This window comes from Emys orbicularis, chromosome 5 (genome assembly GCF_028017835.1).
Source record: "Emys orbicularis isolate rEmyOrb1 chromosome 5, rEmyOrb1.hap1, whole genome shotgun sequence".
Lineage (NCBI taxonomy): Eukaryota > Metazoa > Chordata > Testudines > Emydidae > Emys > Emys orbicularis.
In genome coordinates this window covers 8283410-8296127 of record NC_088687.1, presented here as the reverse complement: position 1 = coordinate 8296127, position 12718 = coordinate 8283410, and the positions used below count along the sequence as shown (strand labels likewise).

Genomic DNA, 12718 nt, shown 5'->3' with positions numbered 1-12718 from the left:
GAGTTTACAAGCTATTTAGACAAGACAAAGCATAAGGAGGTGAAGTGACTTGCCCAAGGTCATCCAGCCAGTTAGTGACCAGAGCTGGGAAAAGAACACAGGTCTTCTAAGTTGTAGTGTTTCAGGAAAGTTGTCATGATTGGATTAGCTGGGTTACCCAGAACACTATGGGATGGTGCCATGCTCCACCTTTCCCTTCCTTCCTCCCACTCTGTTGTGATGCAGTTAAATAATGCAGCAAGTTCCCAGCCTGCAGTGCTGTGAGTAGACTTATTTTTGTTGCACTGAGTGGCCCCTTTACTGGGGATAAAAGATGCCAGTAGGAGCTCTGGTAGCAGGGGAGTGGGGTAGAAGCACATCTGAACAGGGTAGGACTCTGAATAACCTTAACTAATGGCGTGTCTACATTATAATCAGAACCGTATCACTGGAGCTGCTTTAGTTGGGAATTGGTCCTGCTTTGAGCAGGGGGTCGGACTAGATGACCTCCTGAGGTCTCCTCCAACACTGAGATTCTATGATTCTATGAGCACAGACTGGTCACTCGAATACATACCCAGGGTCCCAGGTGGGCTTGTACAACCTGTGCTACGACCTGGCTTCACTGCTGTTGTTACTCAAGCTACTGCCATCAAAGCTAGCTCAGGTGTGTCTACACATGCTGCAGTCACACCTCTGATTGCAATGTAGATATACTGTAACACAAGCTCCCTCTAGAACTGCTAGCAGTGCCAGGAGTAATAGAAATCCACCTTACTGGGAGCAGGAGTGTGTGGGGTTCCTGGGGAAAGGTTGATTGTCAAATCATTGACTATAATCCCAGTACCAATGCCCCTGGAGTCTAACTGGTCGGGTAGCAAAATAACCTTAAATAATTTCTTCAGACCAGTTTTGTTCCAGACTCCAGATTTTAAGATGGACTGAATGGATGAGACCTCTGAACTTGAACAACCAGCCCATATGGGAGCTGTAGAGACACACAAAAGGGTTGTGCTTGTTTGTCTTTTGCAAATATCAGGAAGACGTTAAGTTTTTATTGGCTTTTCACTCCAAAACAGCTTGAATGGTTTGCTTCAGACAAATTGTTTCTGGTCTGAAAATAAGCATGGAAATGTTCAAGTCCAAACGAAGTTTTTGAACAAAACTGAGATTATAGGGTTAAAGATGTTGAGCCAGATCCCCCAGCTGGTATAAACCAGCTTTATCTGGCGCTTTGCAGATTTACAATAGTGGGGGGTCAGGCATCCAGTTTTAATCATTTGCAGGATTTTTTGGCTGTTTCCAGCAAAAATTGAGCTTCATTAAAGGAAGCTATTTGTAGCCTTTTTTTTTTGTTGCAAAGGGCTTTAACAATATTAACCTATTTAGTTTTAACTCAGCCTTGCAGGAAAAAAAAAATTATTCAGCTGAGAAATGCCCACTTTAGTCTACCCACCTTAATGAGGGTTAACTTCAAAGGTTGGTTGGAACCATTTAAATACCAACATTATTGGTATTGTGGCAAAAATCATGTGATATCCCACAGTCACCAGAGATAGCTTCGCAAATGTTATGGTTCTTTTTTTTAAAGCAATGAGGTATTTTAATTGGGATTTGCAAAACAAAAGCCCATAAAAAGTTCTAGCCACTCACTTTATCTTTGCTTATCTACATTATCTGCAGTATTTTGAGAAGTGATGTTTGTTTGCAGTCGACGCTTTTTATTGCGTTTGTACTAGATTTAATTTCTTAAAAGATTTAGGGAAAAAAATAAAATAATGAAAAATATCCTATGGCTTTGGGGGTACGCACAGCCTGCACTTGCATGTGCAAATCAGGTAGTTTGGTGTCTAACCTAACCCTCCCAATTTACCCATTCCATTTCTGAGTTTTGCCTATAGAAAAATTTAGATAGGAAAAATAATAGGCACCATTTTTTATTCGTCTTTATATTAATATTTACAAAGTATATAACTAGTACAATGAAAGGTAACTTTAAAATATATCACTTAACAGCTAAAATCCAATGAACAATTCTATCTAACTAACCGTGGACTACATGGTTGTGAGGCGTAGTGTAGAGGTTTTATCGGTATGAATCTGGGATGAGAAGCCTGGTGCCTTAGGTACCATGAGTTCAACAGAGCAAGAGAACATCAAACACTCTCAGCGTTAACCTTACATAGCCTTTCTAGGCATAAAACCAACATGATGAGAATGCCTAGCTCTTATGTAACACTTTCGTCAGTACAAAGGAGGTCAGTATCATTATTACAAATGGGGAAACTGAGGCAGAGAGCCGTTAAAGTGGCTAACCCAAAGTCACTGACCAAGTTGGGAACAGAACCACAGTCTCAGGCCAATGCATGATCTGCCAGGTCATATGATCTCTTTGACCCTTCTATGGTTCTTGGTGGAAAACTCTTTTGTCTAGCCCTACAGGGATGTGTAATATTGGACTTTAATCATAGAATCATAGAATGTCAGGGTTGGAAGGGACCTCAGGAGATCATCTAGTCCAATCCCCTGCTCAATGCAGGACCAATCCACAACTAAATCAAACTGTGACTTTTTTTTGGTCTGATCCAGGCCTGAGTCTTGTGCCTCCTGGGCCTTGGATAGGTGTTACTTGTGGGTCAGAATTCCACATTTAGAGAAGGAGGGTTGGTTTTTCTTAGAGCAATGCTGTTTGAGGGTCTGACCCAAAGTCATTGAAATCTGCACAAATCTTTCCATTGACTTCAAATCCTTGAAGCTGCTTAGGGGATTGGATGTGAAATTAAATCTCAGGGAGAGGGATTGGGGGACAGGTAATTCAGCCATAGGCAAGTTATCATGTGTTCACCAATCTCCTGACTGCAAATCTATCGGCCTCCATCTATATGGTACTTATATCAGTTACATCATATATTATAATTCATATGAGAGTAAGAAAATCACCACTAAATAAGCAGAAAATACTAGCCCTGCCCACTCCACCCCTGAATTTCTTTAACTTTGTCTTGTTTGCTTCTGACACTGACACATACCATACAACCAATAGCATCCCTTCGTATGCCATATAGCTTAGAAAAGAAGTTGTCTGAACTAACACAGAAATGTGTTTAAAAATTGCTTTAGAAGAGTTCGCTGAACTTGGTCAACCCTGGGTCTATTTCCGTTGTTGTGTTCTGTCCCTTCAAGCTGATCTGCATGGGTGGATAAGAGCTGTCACTGGTACTGCACTTCAACTACTGAGTCTCTTGGGCTTCTGGTCCATTGTGAACTGCCTCCACTTGTATTAAGGCCTTAGCTAAGGTCCTTTCTGGATATGCCTTTTCCTTGCCACTATTCCTGCAACTATTCAGGAGCGAGTGGAATATTTTACAGGCATAGTTTTTAATTCAGTGCCCTTGGCTCACATGTAATCAAGCTTCAAACTAAAAGAACCAGAGTTGCCCTACCTTACGTTAAGAGTCTGTTTCTTTAAGAAGAGGGAGGATCCTGAAAGAAAAAGCTCTGAATAATCTAATGAAATTCTGGATCACCTGTTGCTTTCTACATTCCAAGTCCCCTGTCCCTTGGTAACGTCATACTCACTCTTGGTGTAAGCCCGTTTGTTGACTTCAGTTGAAATTTTATATATAAAGTCTGTTCAGTTCCCAAACCCCAAAATTTTCAAGAGCTGGAGGGAAAATAATTAATTTAAATTCAAAATCAAAATGTAATCTAAATTTAAGTAATGTAAAACCATGTTTACCTCCTCTTTCAATAGTCCATCCAAAACTGTAGCCACTGACCCCTTTCTTGATCTTTATCAGGCTAAAATTCCATTTTTAAAGAAAACCAAATTTTTAAATATAAACAACAAACCCCAACAAAGTCCTGGATTGTTTACATAATTAGCACACATTCATCTGAAAAATAGAGTGAATGCTGGATAATAAACATGGGGAGATTTTTCAGATCTGCCTAAGGGATTTAGGAGCCCAAGCCCTATTGGGAGTCAATGAGAGGCCCTGAATCCTGTAAGTGCCTAGCTAAATCAATGGAGTGACATTTTACCCTGTGCAAATGCGAGGGAGGCCGGAGGAATGGTTAGGTGTTAGCCTGGGACTGGGGGACCTGCATTCCATTCTGTGTTCTAGCAAGGCTTTCTGTGTGCCCTTGCATAAGTCACATCGTTTCTCTGCACCTCACTTTCTCATCAGTAAAAATTCCCTGAAGGGTTCAATTCCCTACTTTGCCATATGCTTCTCACTTAGTCTCTCGGTGCCACAAAGAGACAAGTCCGCTTCACAAAGCTGATCAGGGCCTGAGCTACATTCATGCCCCTTCTCACTGATCTACCAGTATATGCCTGACATTTGTGTAAATGACTAGGGTGACCAGATGTCCCGATTTTATAGGGACAGTCCCGATTTTGGGGTCTTTTTCTTATCTAGGCTCCTATGACCTCCCACCCCCCTGTCCCTGTGCCGGCACTTGTTGAATCTCACTCTGTTTGTAATTTTAGTTTCATGCTGGCTGGTATGATGCTAATTTATTCTACAATTACTCTCAATTTGCAGCACACTGATAATGAAACATAAGTGGTAGGAAATCTTCTAATTGAGACTGAAGTTGGGAGCCTGAAGTAGTACTCCTCAGTGTGGTGTCAGATTGAGCTGCGATCCTTCCTCTAACACTGCCTGTTAGTGTCAGAGATAAGGGACCCAACTTTACAGTCCTTGGCAATCTGTCCTTAAACGGGGCACACCATAAATGCAGCGATGTCTGCAGAGATTTTATGACCGAAGAGCCTGTCTTTTACCTTCAATTACTCATTTATGATGCACAGAGACATCTTGCTGTAATACACGCACAGCAGGGGCTTTGGGGAGTTTCACGGGCTCTTTTTATTTAAAAGACTGACTTTTTTCACATTAAAAACCAACAACCTTTCAAAGAATAGCAGAATGGGAATATACCAGGCCCTGAGCAAGCCTTAACTTGTCTGGAAGAAAGAAACCCCAACCCTGGTCCTGCAAGGTGCTGAGTACTTCCGCTATAGGATGCTGTGCTCTGCCAGCTCTTCCTTGAATGGGAGGAAAGAGCGCTCTACACTCTTCTGGGGGAAAAAAACGCTGCCCCGCTCCTACAGAAGAAGTAGGAGAGCAGAGCAGAAATCCAGTTACGTTTGTACAGCTGTTTCCAGCAGATGCTGCTATGTCACCATTGGTACTGATTTAAAGGCGAACAGGCTCAGATCTACACAGGGACTTAGGCATTGTAGAGCTTCCCTCATAACCCTTAGCCCAGTGGTTAGGGTACATGCCTGGGATGTAGGGGGCCCATATCAATTCCCCACTCTGCCTGATGAGGAGAAGGGATTTTTGACATCTCCCCTCTCTGAGGTGAGTGCTCTGACTATGGGGTATTCTGATATGGGACTTCCTCAGTCTCTCTTGTTCAAGCCATCCCACATTAATTAAATATTAATTGGGCCGGAGGACAATTGAGGATCGCTCTATAGACCAGTGGTTAGAGCACTCACTGAGAGGTAATCATTTATCATTCACTTCAGGGGTGGCCGACCGCCAGGTCAGAGGTTCTCCCAGCAAACAGTCTTAGGGCTTTGTAGCGAACTTTGACTCAGGGAAGCCGAATGGGTCCAGCGAATAGGGAGGCCACAGAGCTCTGTTCCAAGTTCAATCACAGACTTGCTATGTGATGTTGGGCAAGTCACTTCACCGATCGATACCTCAGATTCCCCCTCTTGCACACGGAGATTACAATACACACCCTCCTTCCTGAAGCACCTAAGATCGACAGAGGACAAACACCAAATGTCGTTATAATGGCGAGAGCGATACCACTGTTGAGGGAGCGGCAGTGGCAAGGGGTTGATGGCTCAAGTACTAAAGAGCTGGGTTCTGTTCCTAGTTTTGCCACTGATCATCCAGTGACCACACCTCTGTTTCCTCTCCTGTCCTTATTTGTTTAGATTGTAAGATCTTTTGTGGCAGAGACTATGTTTGTACAGGGTCCTGATCTCATGTAGAGCCCTGAGCTGCCACAGTAATATGAATAATAATACAGCTGCCAAATCTTTAACTCATACAAGGGGGTAACTCCAATGCTCATTAAGAAATTAAAGAAATGCAAACCCACAATGCTCCAGGGTCGTATCTGCATGGCACTCAGTGTTTTGATTGATGAATACACAATTATGTTTATTTACGTAGATTATTAAACCATAAATTAGTCAAATGTATTAGTCAATTAACATGACAGGAATGTACAAAGATTAAGATCAACTTAAACAGCAAAATAGGAAATTATTTTAAGAGCAGTTACCTTTATAATCATGTTATGACATGCAGCAGCTTTAGCTGATCATTTCTACGCGAGTCATTGTAATGCAGTTTAGAAATAATTGATGGTTTCTCTTTTGTCTGTGCTTCATGCTAGTTAATGGAAATTGATTTAAATAAAAAATAATTTACATGTTCTTTATAAGATTTCATTGAATTTACAAGGCCTGGAGCAAGCCACACTAATTATTGCTATCTCGTTGTGGCAAGCTAGCGAGAAATTAGATATAAAAACTGAGCAAAAACTATATATAATTACCATTAAAATGACTCGGGCATGAAAATTCATCAAATGGAGTTGGAAAAACATTCTTATTCCTACCAACTGTTGGAGGCCGCAGTCTTTTTTGAACTTTTGTTTGGATCACCTTTTTTCTTACTCCCTGAATTAGGCCATATTTTCAGTACACATATCTGGAGAAAATCCTTCCTTTTTCTGTTACCGTATTCAGTAGAGAGTATACTTAATATCCACAGCCAAATTCTGGCTCTAATTGCAACTCTAGCAGGGTTCCTGGGTGTAATTGGGTGCACTTCTTTTTAAACACAGAAACTGGTGTACTGAGTCAGCTTGTCCATCCTATAGTCCAGTGTTTCCCAAACTTGGGATGCCGCTTGTGCAGGGAAAGTCCCTGGTGGGCCGGGCCGGTTTGTTTACCTGCCGCGTCCGCAGGTCCGGCCAATCGCGGCTCCCACTGGCCGCGGTTCGCTGCTCCAGGCCAACGAGGGCTGCTGGAAGCAGCGCGGGCTGAGGGACGTACTGGCCGCCGCTTCCAGCAGCCCCCATTGGCCTGGACCAGAGAACCGCGGCCAGTGGGAGCCGCGATCGGCCGGAGCTATGGACGCGGCAGGTAAACAAACCAGCCCGGACCGCCAGGGGCTTTCCCTACACAAGCGGCGTCCAAAGTTTGGGAAACACTGCTATAGTCTAACGCATCATGGTCCATCTACTTCAGTATTTTGTCTTTAACAGTGGGCAGCACCTGGTACTTCAGAGGAAAGTGTAAAAAACAAACAAGTAAACAAAAAACCCTTAGTAGGCAGTTATGATGATCTGCCTCCACTAGTTAGAGATTGGTTTAAACTCTAAAGCGTAAGTATTTTTTTAAATGTAGTTGCTATTTTAACTCTGGATATTGTTGTTATCCATAGAAGTGTCTAATCCTTCTTTGAATCCCACTAAGTTCCTGGCATCAACATCCTGTGGCAATGAGTTCCATAGGCTAAAAAATCAAAAAAATACCTATCTGAAAAAAAAAAGGGCAACGGGCATTCCACATACGCACCAATCATGTTTTTCCCACTGATTATTGCCTTCACCTGGAGCACTGTTCCACCTGGGCAAAAGAGCTGCAGCATAGCACTGAGCGCTCTGAACCTGCAACACTCATGATGAAGCACAAATCATTGGGCCACATTTGTCCCCCCAGCATCACTGGAATGATACCTGGAATGAATATCACCCATTTGTACAAGAGGTCACGTCATTTAGACCTCATGTAGTACATTTTTGCATCTGTGTGTGTGATGACATTCCTTCACACAGCCCTGGGTTGGAGCTTGGAGAGGGTTTGGGGGTTGTGATTGGAAGTTCTACTTCCTCCCTTCTGTGCCGGTTTTGGTAGGTCTTCGCAGAGGTTCTTCAGTACCTCATACAGTTCAACATCCGCAAGAGTGGCCACTCTGCTTCCTTCTCCTCCTCCATCTACTTAGCTCCCCACAATGGTTGGGAAGTTTCATCTTGTGCAATGGAACCTGGGTTCCTTCGGGCACAGCACGTTTCACAGACTTTCAGCTCACTCAAGGAGAAAAGACGAAGCTGAGTTGGTGGTTAAGGCCCTGGGCTGGACTCATGATCTGGTTCAATTTCTGGCCCTTCTCCTGAATCCCTGTGTGACCTTATCACCTAACCTCTCTGTGACTCAGTTCCCCATCTCTAATGTGAGGATAACAATATTTCCTTTATCTCACCCATTGCAAGTCTTGTCTATTTAGACTGGAAGCTCTTTGGGGCAGGGATTGTCTCTCGCTGTGTAACTGTACACATCTGTGATTGACAGATGGGTTCAGCATGGCTGTGTGTGCACATTAAGAATCAGAGTGGACAAACTCGGGGGGGGTTCTTTTAGATGAATTGCAGCTAATAAACTTGTGATCTTCCTTTTTTCAGGTAAGCCAGTAATGATAGTGACAGAGTACATGGAAAATGGCTCTCTCGACACATTTTTAAAGGTAAGATTCAAAATGCTCAGATGGTTTTTCTTGGCGGACAGTGGGGTCTCCTGTAAAGGTCATTCCCCTTGAGAAATACTGTGAAGTGCTGATGAAGTTACAGCTCCACAAGTCCTAGCTCCATCTACCACAATACAAATAAATAAAATAACAACAAATAAATAGAATAACAACAAAATACAAAATATTCTTTTTCTTTCTCTGAGGAGCTCTGCATCGAAAAGCACTGGTTTTCATGCCTCCCTTTACACAGCTGCATTTTGGCACCAACCCTCCAAATGACCCTGTGGAGTAAAGATTTACATGTGTTTTGATGGCACTTTGTCAGTAGTGAGGATTAGATCATGTGGGCAAGACACACGGGGGGGAGAGAGGGGGGTTGCATGTGACCTATGTTGTTTACAACCTTGATTCGGAGGGATTGTCACCCATGGGGTTTTTACATATGTAACCCTTCTGCCAGGTGGAGCCGGCAGCAACCAGGGCCGGTTCAATATCTAGGGGTTCCTTACAACACAGAACCGGCTCGAGCCAATACTCCCCCACTCACAAGAACAGAGTCTGAGTGTAGAAAAAAAACTTTTAATGAAAGGAGAGAAGTCACCCGACATTAATTAGGGAAAATGACACAAGCAGGATTCATAACCATAAAACTGTGAGCAGGACACCCACCCCAGAGTGCGTGGGGCAGTGCCTTCTGCCTCATGTTCTTGAGTTCTACAACCAAAAGTCCCTTTCCCCGTGCCCGCCTCTGCTTCCTCACCATACCCCACTCACAGTGGTTGTCCTTGGTCAGCGGGGACCCCGGGTTCAGAGGTGCATCTGTGTGAGTTCACCTCCCACCCGGGGAAGAAGGCACCTTCCTTGCTCCACCATCTGAGCACTTGTTCTGGCTGGTTGCCCTGCCAGCCGCTCGGGCCACCCTGCAAGCTGCTTGTTCCGTTGGCCGCCCTGCCAGCCACTCGTTCTACTGGCCACCTCACCAGCCACCTGCTCGCCGCTCTCACAGCCGGTCCTGCCGGCCGCCCATCAGTCAGTCAACTTCTGTTGCCACCTGGGTCTCCACTGTGACCTCTGCAGGTCAGTCTCTTAGGGCACATCTTCACTAGCAACGTTAAAGTGCTGGTCATGGCAGTGCTTTAACGTGCCTTGTGTAGTCACGGCACCAGTGGTGGGAGAGAGCTCTCGCAGCATATATAAAAACTCACCTCCACGAGGGGCATAGCTGAAACTTGCAGTGCTCAGGGGTGTGGTTTTTCACCCCACTGAGTGAGAAAGTTGCAGCGCTGTAAAGTGCCAGTGTAGACAAGTCCTTAGTGATTTTTAGCTCTTAGCAGGCTGGGCAGACACACAGTCCCACCACAACTGATTTCAGCTCTGATTGAGCATTTAAAGTAACAAAGAGGCTCCTAATGAAGTCTATTTAGCCTTTTCTTTGAACAGTGGAGAGGAACAGGTTTAACCAGACTGGGGACCCTTGGGGAGAGTCCTCACCCCTCTTACTTTCACAGGGTCTGGCATTTGAGCCCCTGGCTTACTGGGGTCTTTTTAACTGAGGGTGACCCCCTCATTTGGGACAGGTTAAGCACAGTTCTCCTCCCCTTTATTCATACCATAATGACAGCACCATTGATAACAGCATTTCATTATCCCTGCATTCAGTACTAAAGTGATTTGTAACCCAACACCAGCCAAAGTTGATTACTTTGAGCAACACCGCTCTAGCTGCTGGATATCTAAGCAGAATAGGTGCGTTCATGTAAATACAGTTTGTTCCTGAAGTCTCTCCCTCTCCTAGCTAGCTGTCAGGGGAGAATTCATTCTGACCCTGCTTACATAGATATGTGTATACACTATAAGTGTTACATTAGGTAATTCCCTAATCATGAGTTAAGAACTCTGTTGTCTCAGCTTAGTCTTTAGAGATCACTATTCCAAACTATGACACCTTCAGGAGCCTCTGGGCCAGAGCATCATGGTCATTAGTTATGAATTCACCTATTTGCCTTTGCATGAGACTTGCCCCTGACTCTGTTATTTGTGCATGTGTGTAACTCAGGGTGTGAAGAACACTGCACACTGTCATTGAAATCTCCCCTTATCTTTGCAGAAGAACGATGGGCAGTTCACTGTCATTCAGCTGGTTGGGATGCTGAGAGGCATTGCGTCAGGCATGAAGTACCTGTCAGACATGGGTTATGTACATAGAGACCTTGCTGCCAGAAACATCCTCATCAACAGCAATTTAGTGTGCAAAGTGTCTGACTTCGGACTGTCCAGAGTCCTAGAAGATGACCCTGAAGCAGCGTACACAACAAGGGTAGGTTCTGAGGATACTGGACCATTGAACTAAAGGAAATGAGGGAAACGGCCAAGTGGCATTTTCAAAAGTGCTCACACTTGCAGTTGGAGCCGGATTTTGAAACGGGCTCAGTGTCCATCAGGCGTCATTTCACTTAGGTGCCTACATTGGCCCTGAGCTCTTTTGAAATCTGGCTGTATATGTAGGGGCCTAAACAGGAGCTGTTGGGTGCCGAGCTCTTTTGAAAATGGGGCTCTACGTTGTCATAAAAAACAGCTGCACACAGAAGAGGGCAGGTGTGGGGAGAGTTTATCTGACGGCTCAATCCTGGGCAGGCTTCAGTTGACTTACTCTATTTTGTAACAGAAAATGCACTCGTTAGCTGGAGTAGGCGTAACTTTGCATCGGTGTGAGAAATGAGGTAATGCAGCTGAGATTATTTTAAAAAATAGGAGTCTAACACTAGGCTCGTATATTTTGGCAACTAAGTAATTGCCTGATTTTCAAAAGCACCCAGCACCCCGGTTGTTCCTATTGTCTTCAGAGAGGACTGCTGGGTGGTCAACACCTGTGAAATATCAGGCTGCTTATTGAGATACCTAAATATGGACGTAGAAGTCTAAAGTTAAGCTCCTTTTTGGCCCTTGCCTGTTGAATATAGTTGGAATATAGTATGACCTGGAAAGGGAAGTGATACAGAGCCAAAAGGGAGTGAAAAAGGGGTGTGAACTAAGCCCATCCATGTTACTTCTTTCTCCAGAGTGAAAAGCCAAGTTGGGATTCTGTGGTTAAAACATGGGCAGGTCCTAGGCACAGGAGGCAGGCGGCCACGCCATGTGACTGATAGGCTACGAGTGCTGCCCATCCCATGTTTCGGGAGGTCCAGAGTAGCCTTGCTCATTGAGACAGAACTTGTTAGAGGCAGGCAGCTCGAACCCAGGCAACAAAAATCAAGAACAGACCCTTGCAGACCAACAAAAGAAATCCCACAGAGCTTCATGCAAACAGATGTAATTTTTTTTACACATATGATTAAAGTATCATAGTGTATGTAACATAAATTCACCATCTGTGCTCAGAACCCTCCAGTAACTCAGAGCCAACACCTTATCTGGAGATTTCACCCTGGAAAAATGTTGGCAACTGGAGTCTACCTGTACATTGGAGGATCAGAACCTAGTTAGGCATATAAGGGTTTCTTGGAGCCAGATCTTCATCTGGGATAAACAGTTATGATATGCTGAGTGGCACTAGCTAAGAATCTGGCCCCCACTGGCTTAAGGTTTGAACTAATAATGCTTCACTGAAGAAAAATTGTGAGAATAAGGTTTTCTAAAAATATACCCCAAATTTTACTGTTTTTGCAGAGGTAAAAATTGTTTGAAGAGGTTCCCTGAATATCCCCCAGCCTTGCAGGTAGCTCGTTCCTGGGAGCAAGGGCCTTCAAAGGGGGGCCTATTTTGATATAATTCAAGGAAAACAATTCTTTAAACCCTGACTAAAATCCTCTTTTTAATCCTGAATATCTTAGAGATGATTTATATTATCATTAAAGTATTATTATAATTTGCATAAAGTTAAACATCGAAAAATTAGAAAGCAGGGAGAAATCCCTAAATCTGAAATCCCTAGATATATGCAGGGAGACATTAGTTATGCAAGAAATATTACAAAAAATCAATAATAATCAAAGAGAGAAGGAATCATTGATGTTTTTGTCACTCATCTGGTCTTCCCATCTCTTATGTAGGCCTCTATCTTGCAATCAAGTTTGCACTGGCTGACTTTGCATTCATGTGGAACCTTGTTGATTTCAGTGGCCCACCTACCTGGTTCCAACTGCAGGATTGGGGTCAAAGATCTGTAAAAT

General features: G+C 43.8%; 1 protein-coding gene across 5 annotated transcripts in view; it reads left to right on the top strand.

Moving 5' to 3' along the window:
- EPHA5 (EPH receptor A5) overlaps nucleotides 1-12718 on the top strand; it is a 309701-nt gene that overhangs the window by 266263 nt on the left and 30720 nt on the right. For all 5 annotated transcript variants that reach the window (XM_065404779.1, XM_065404782.1, XM_065404780.1 and 2 more), the window contains 2 exons: nucleotides 8485-8546; nucleotides 10657-10866. In XM_065404779.1, the coding sequence (XP_065260851.1) occupies nucleotides 8485-8546; nucleotides 10657-10866 (272 nt within the window). The remainder of the gene's footprint in view (nucleotides 1-8484; nucleotides 8547-10656; nucleotides 10867-12718) is intronic.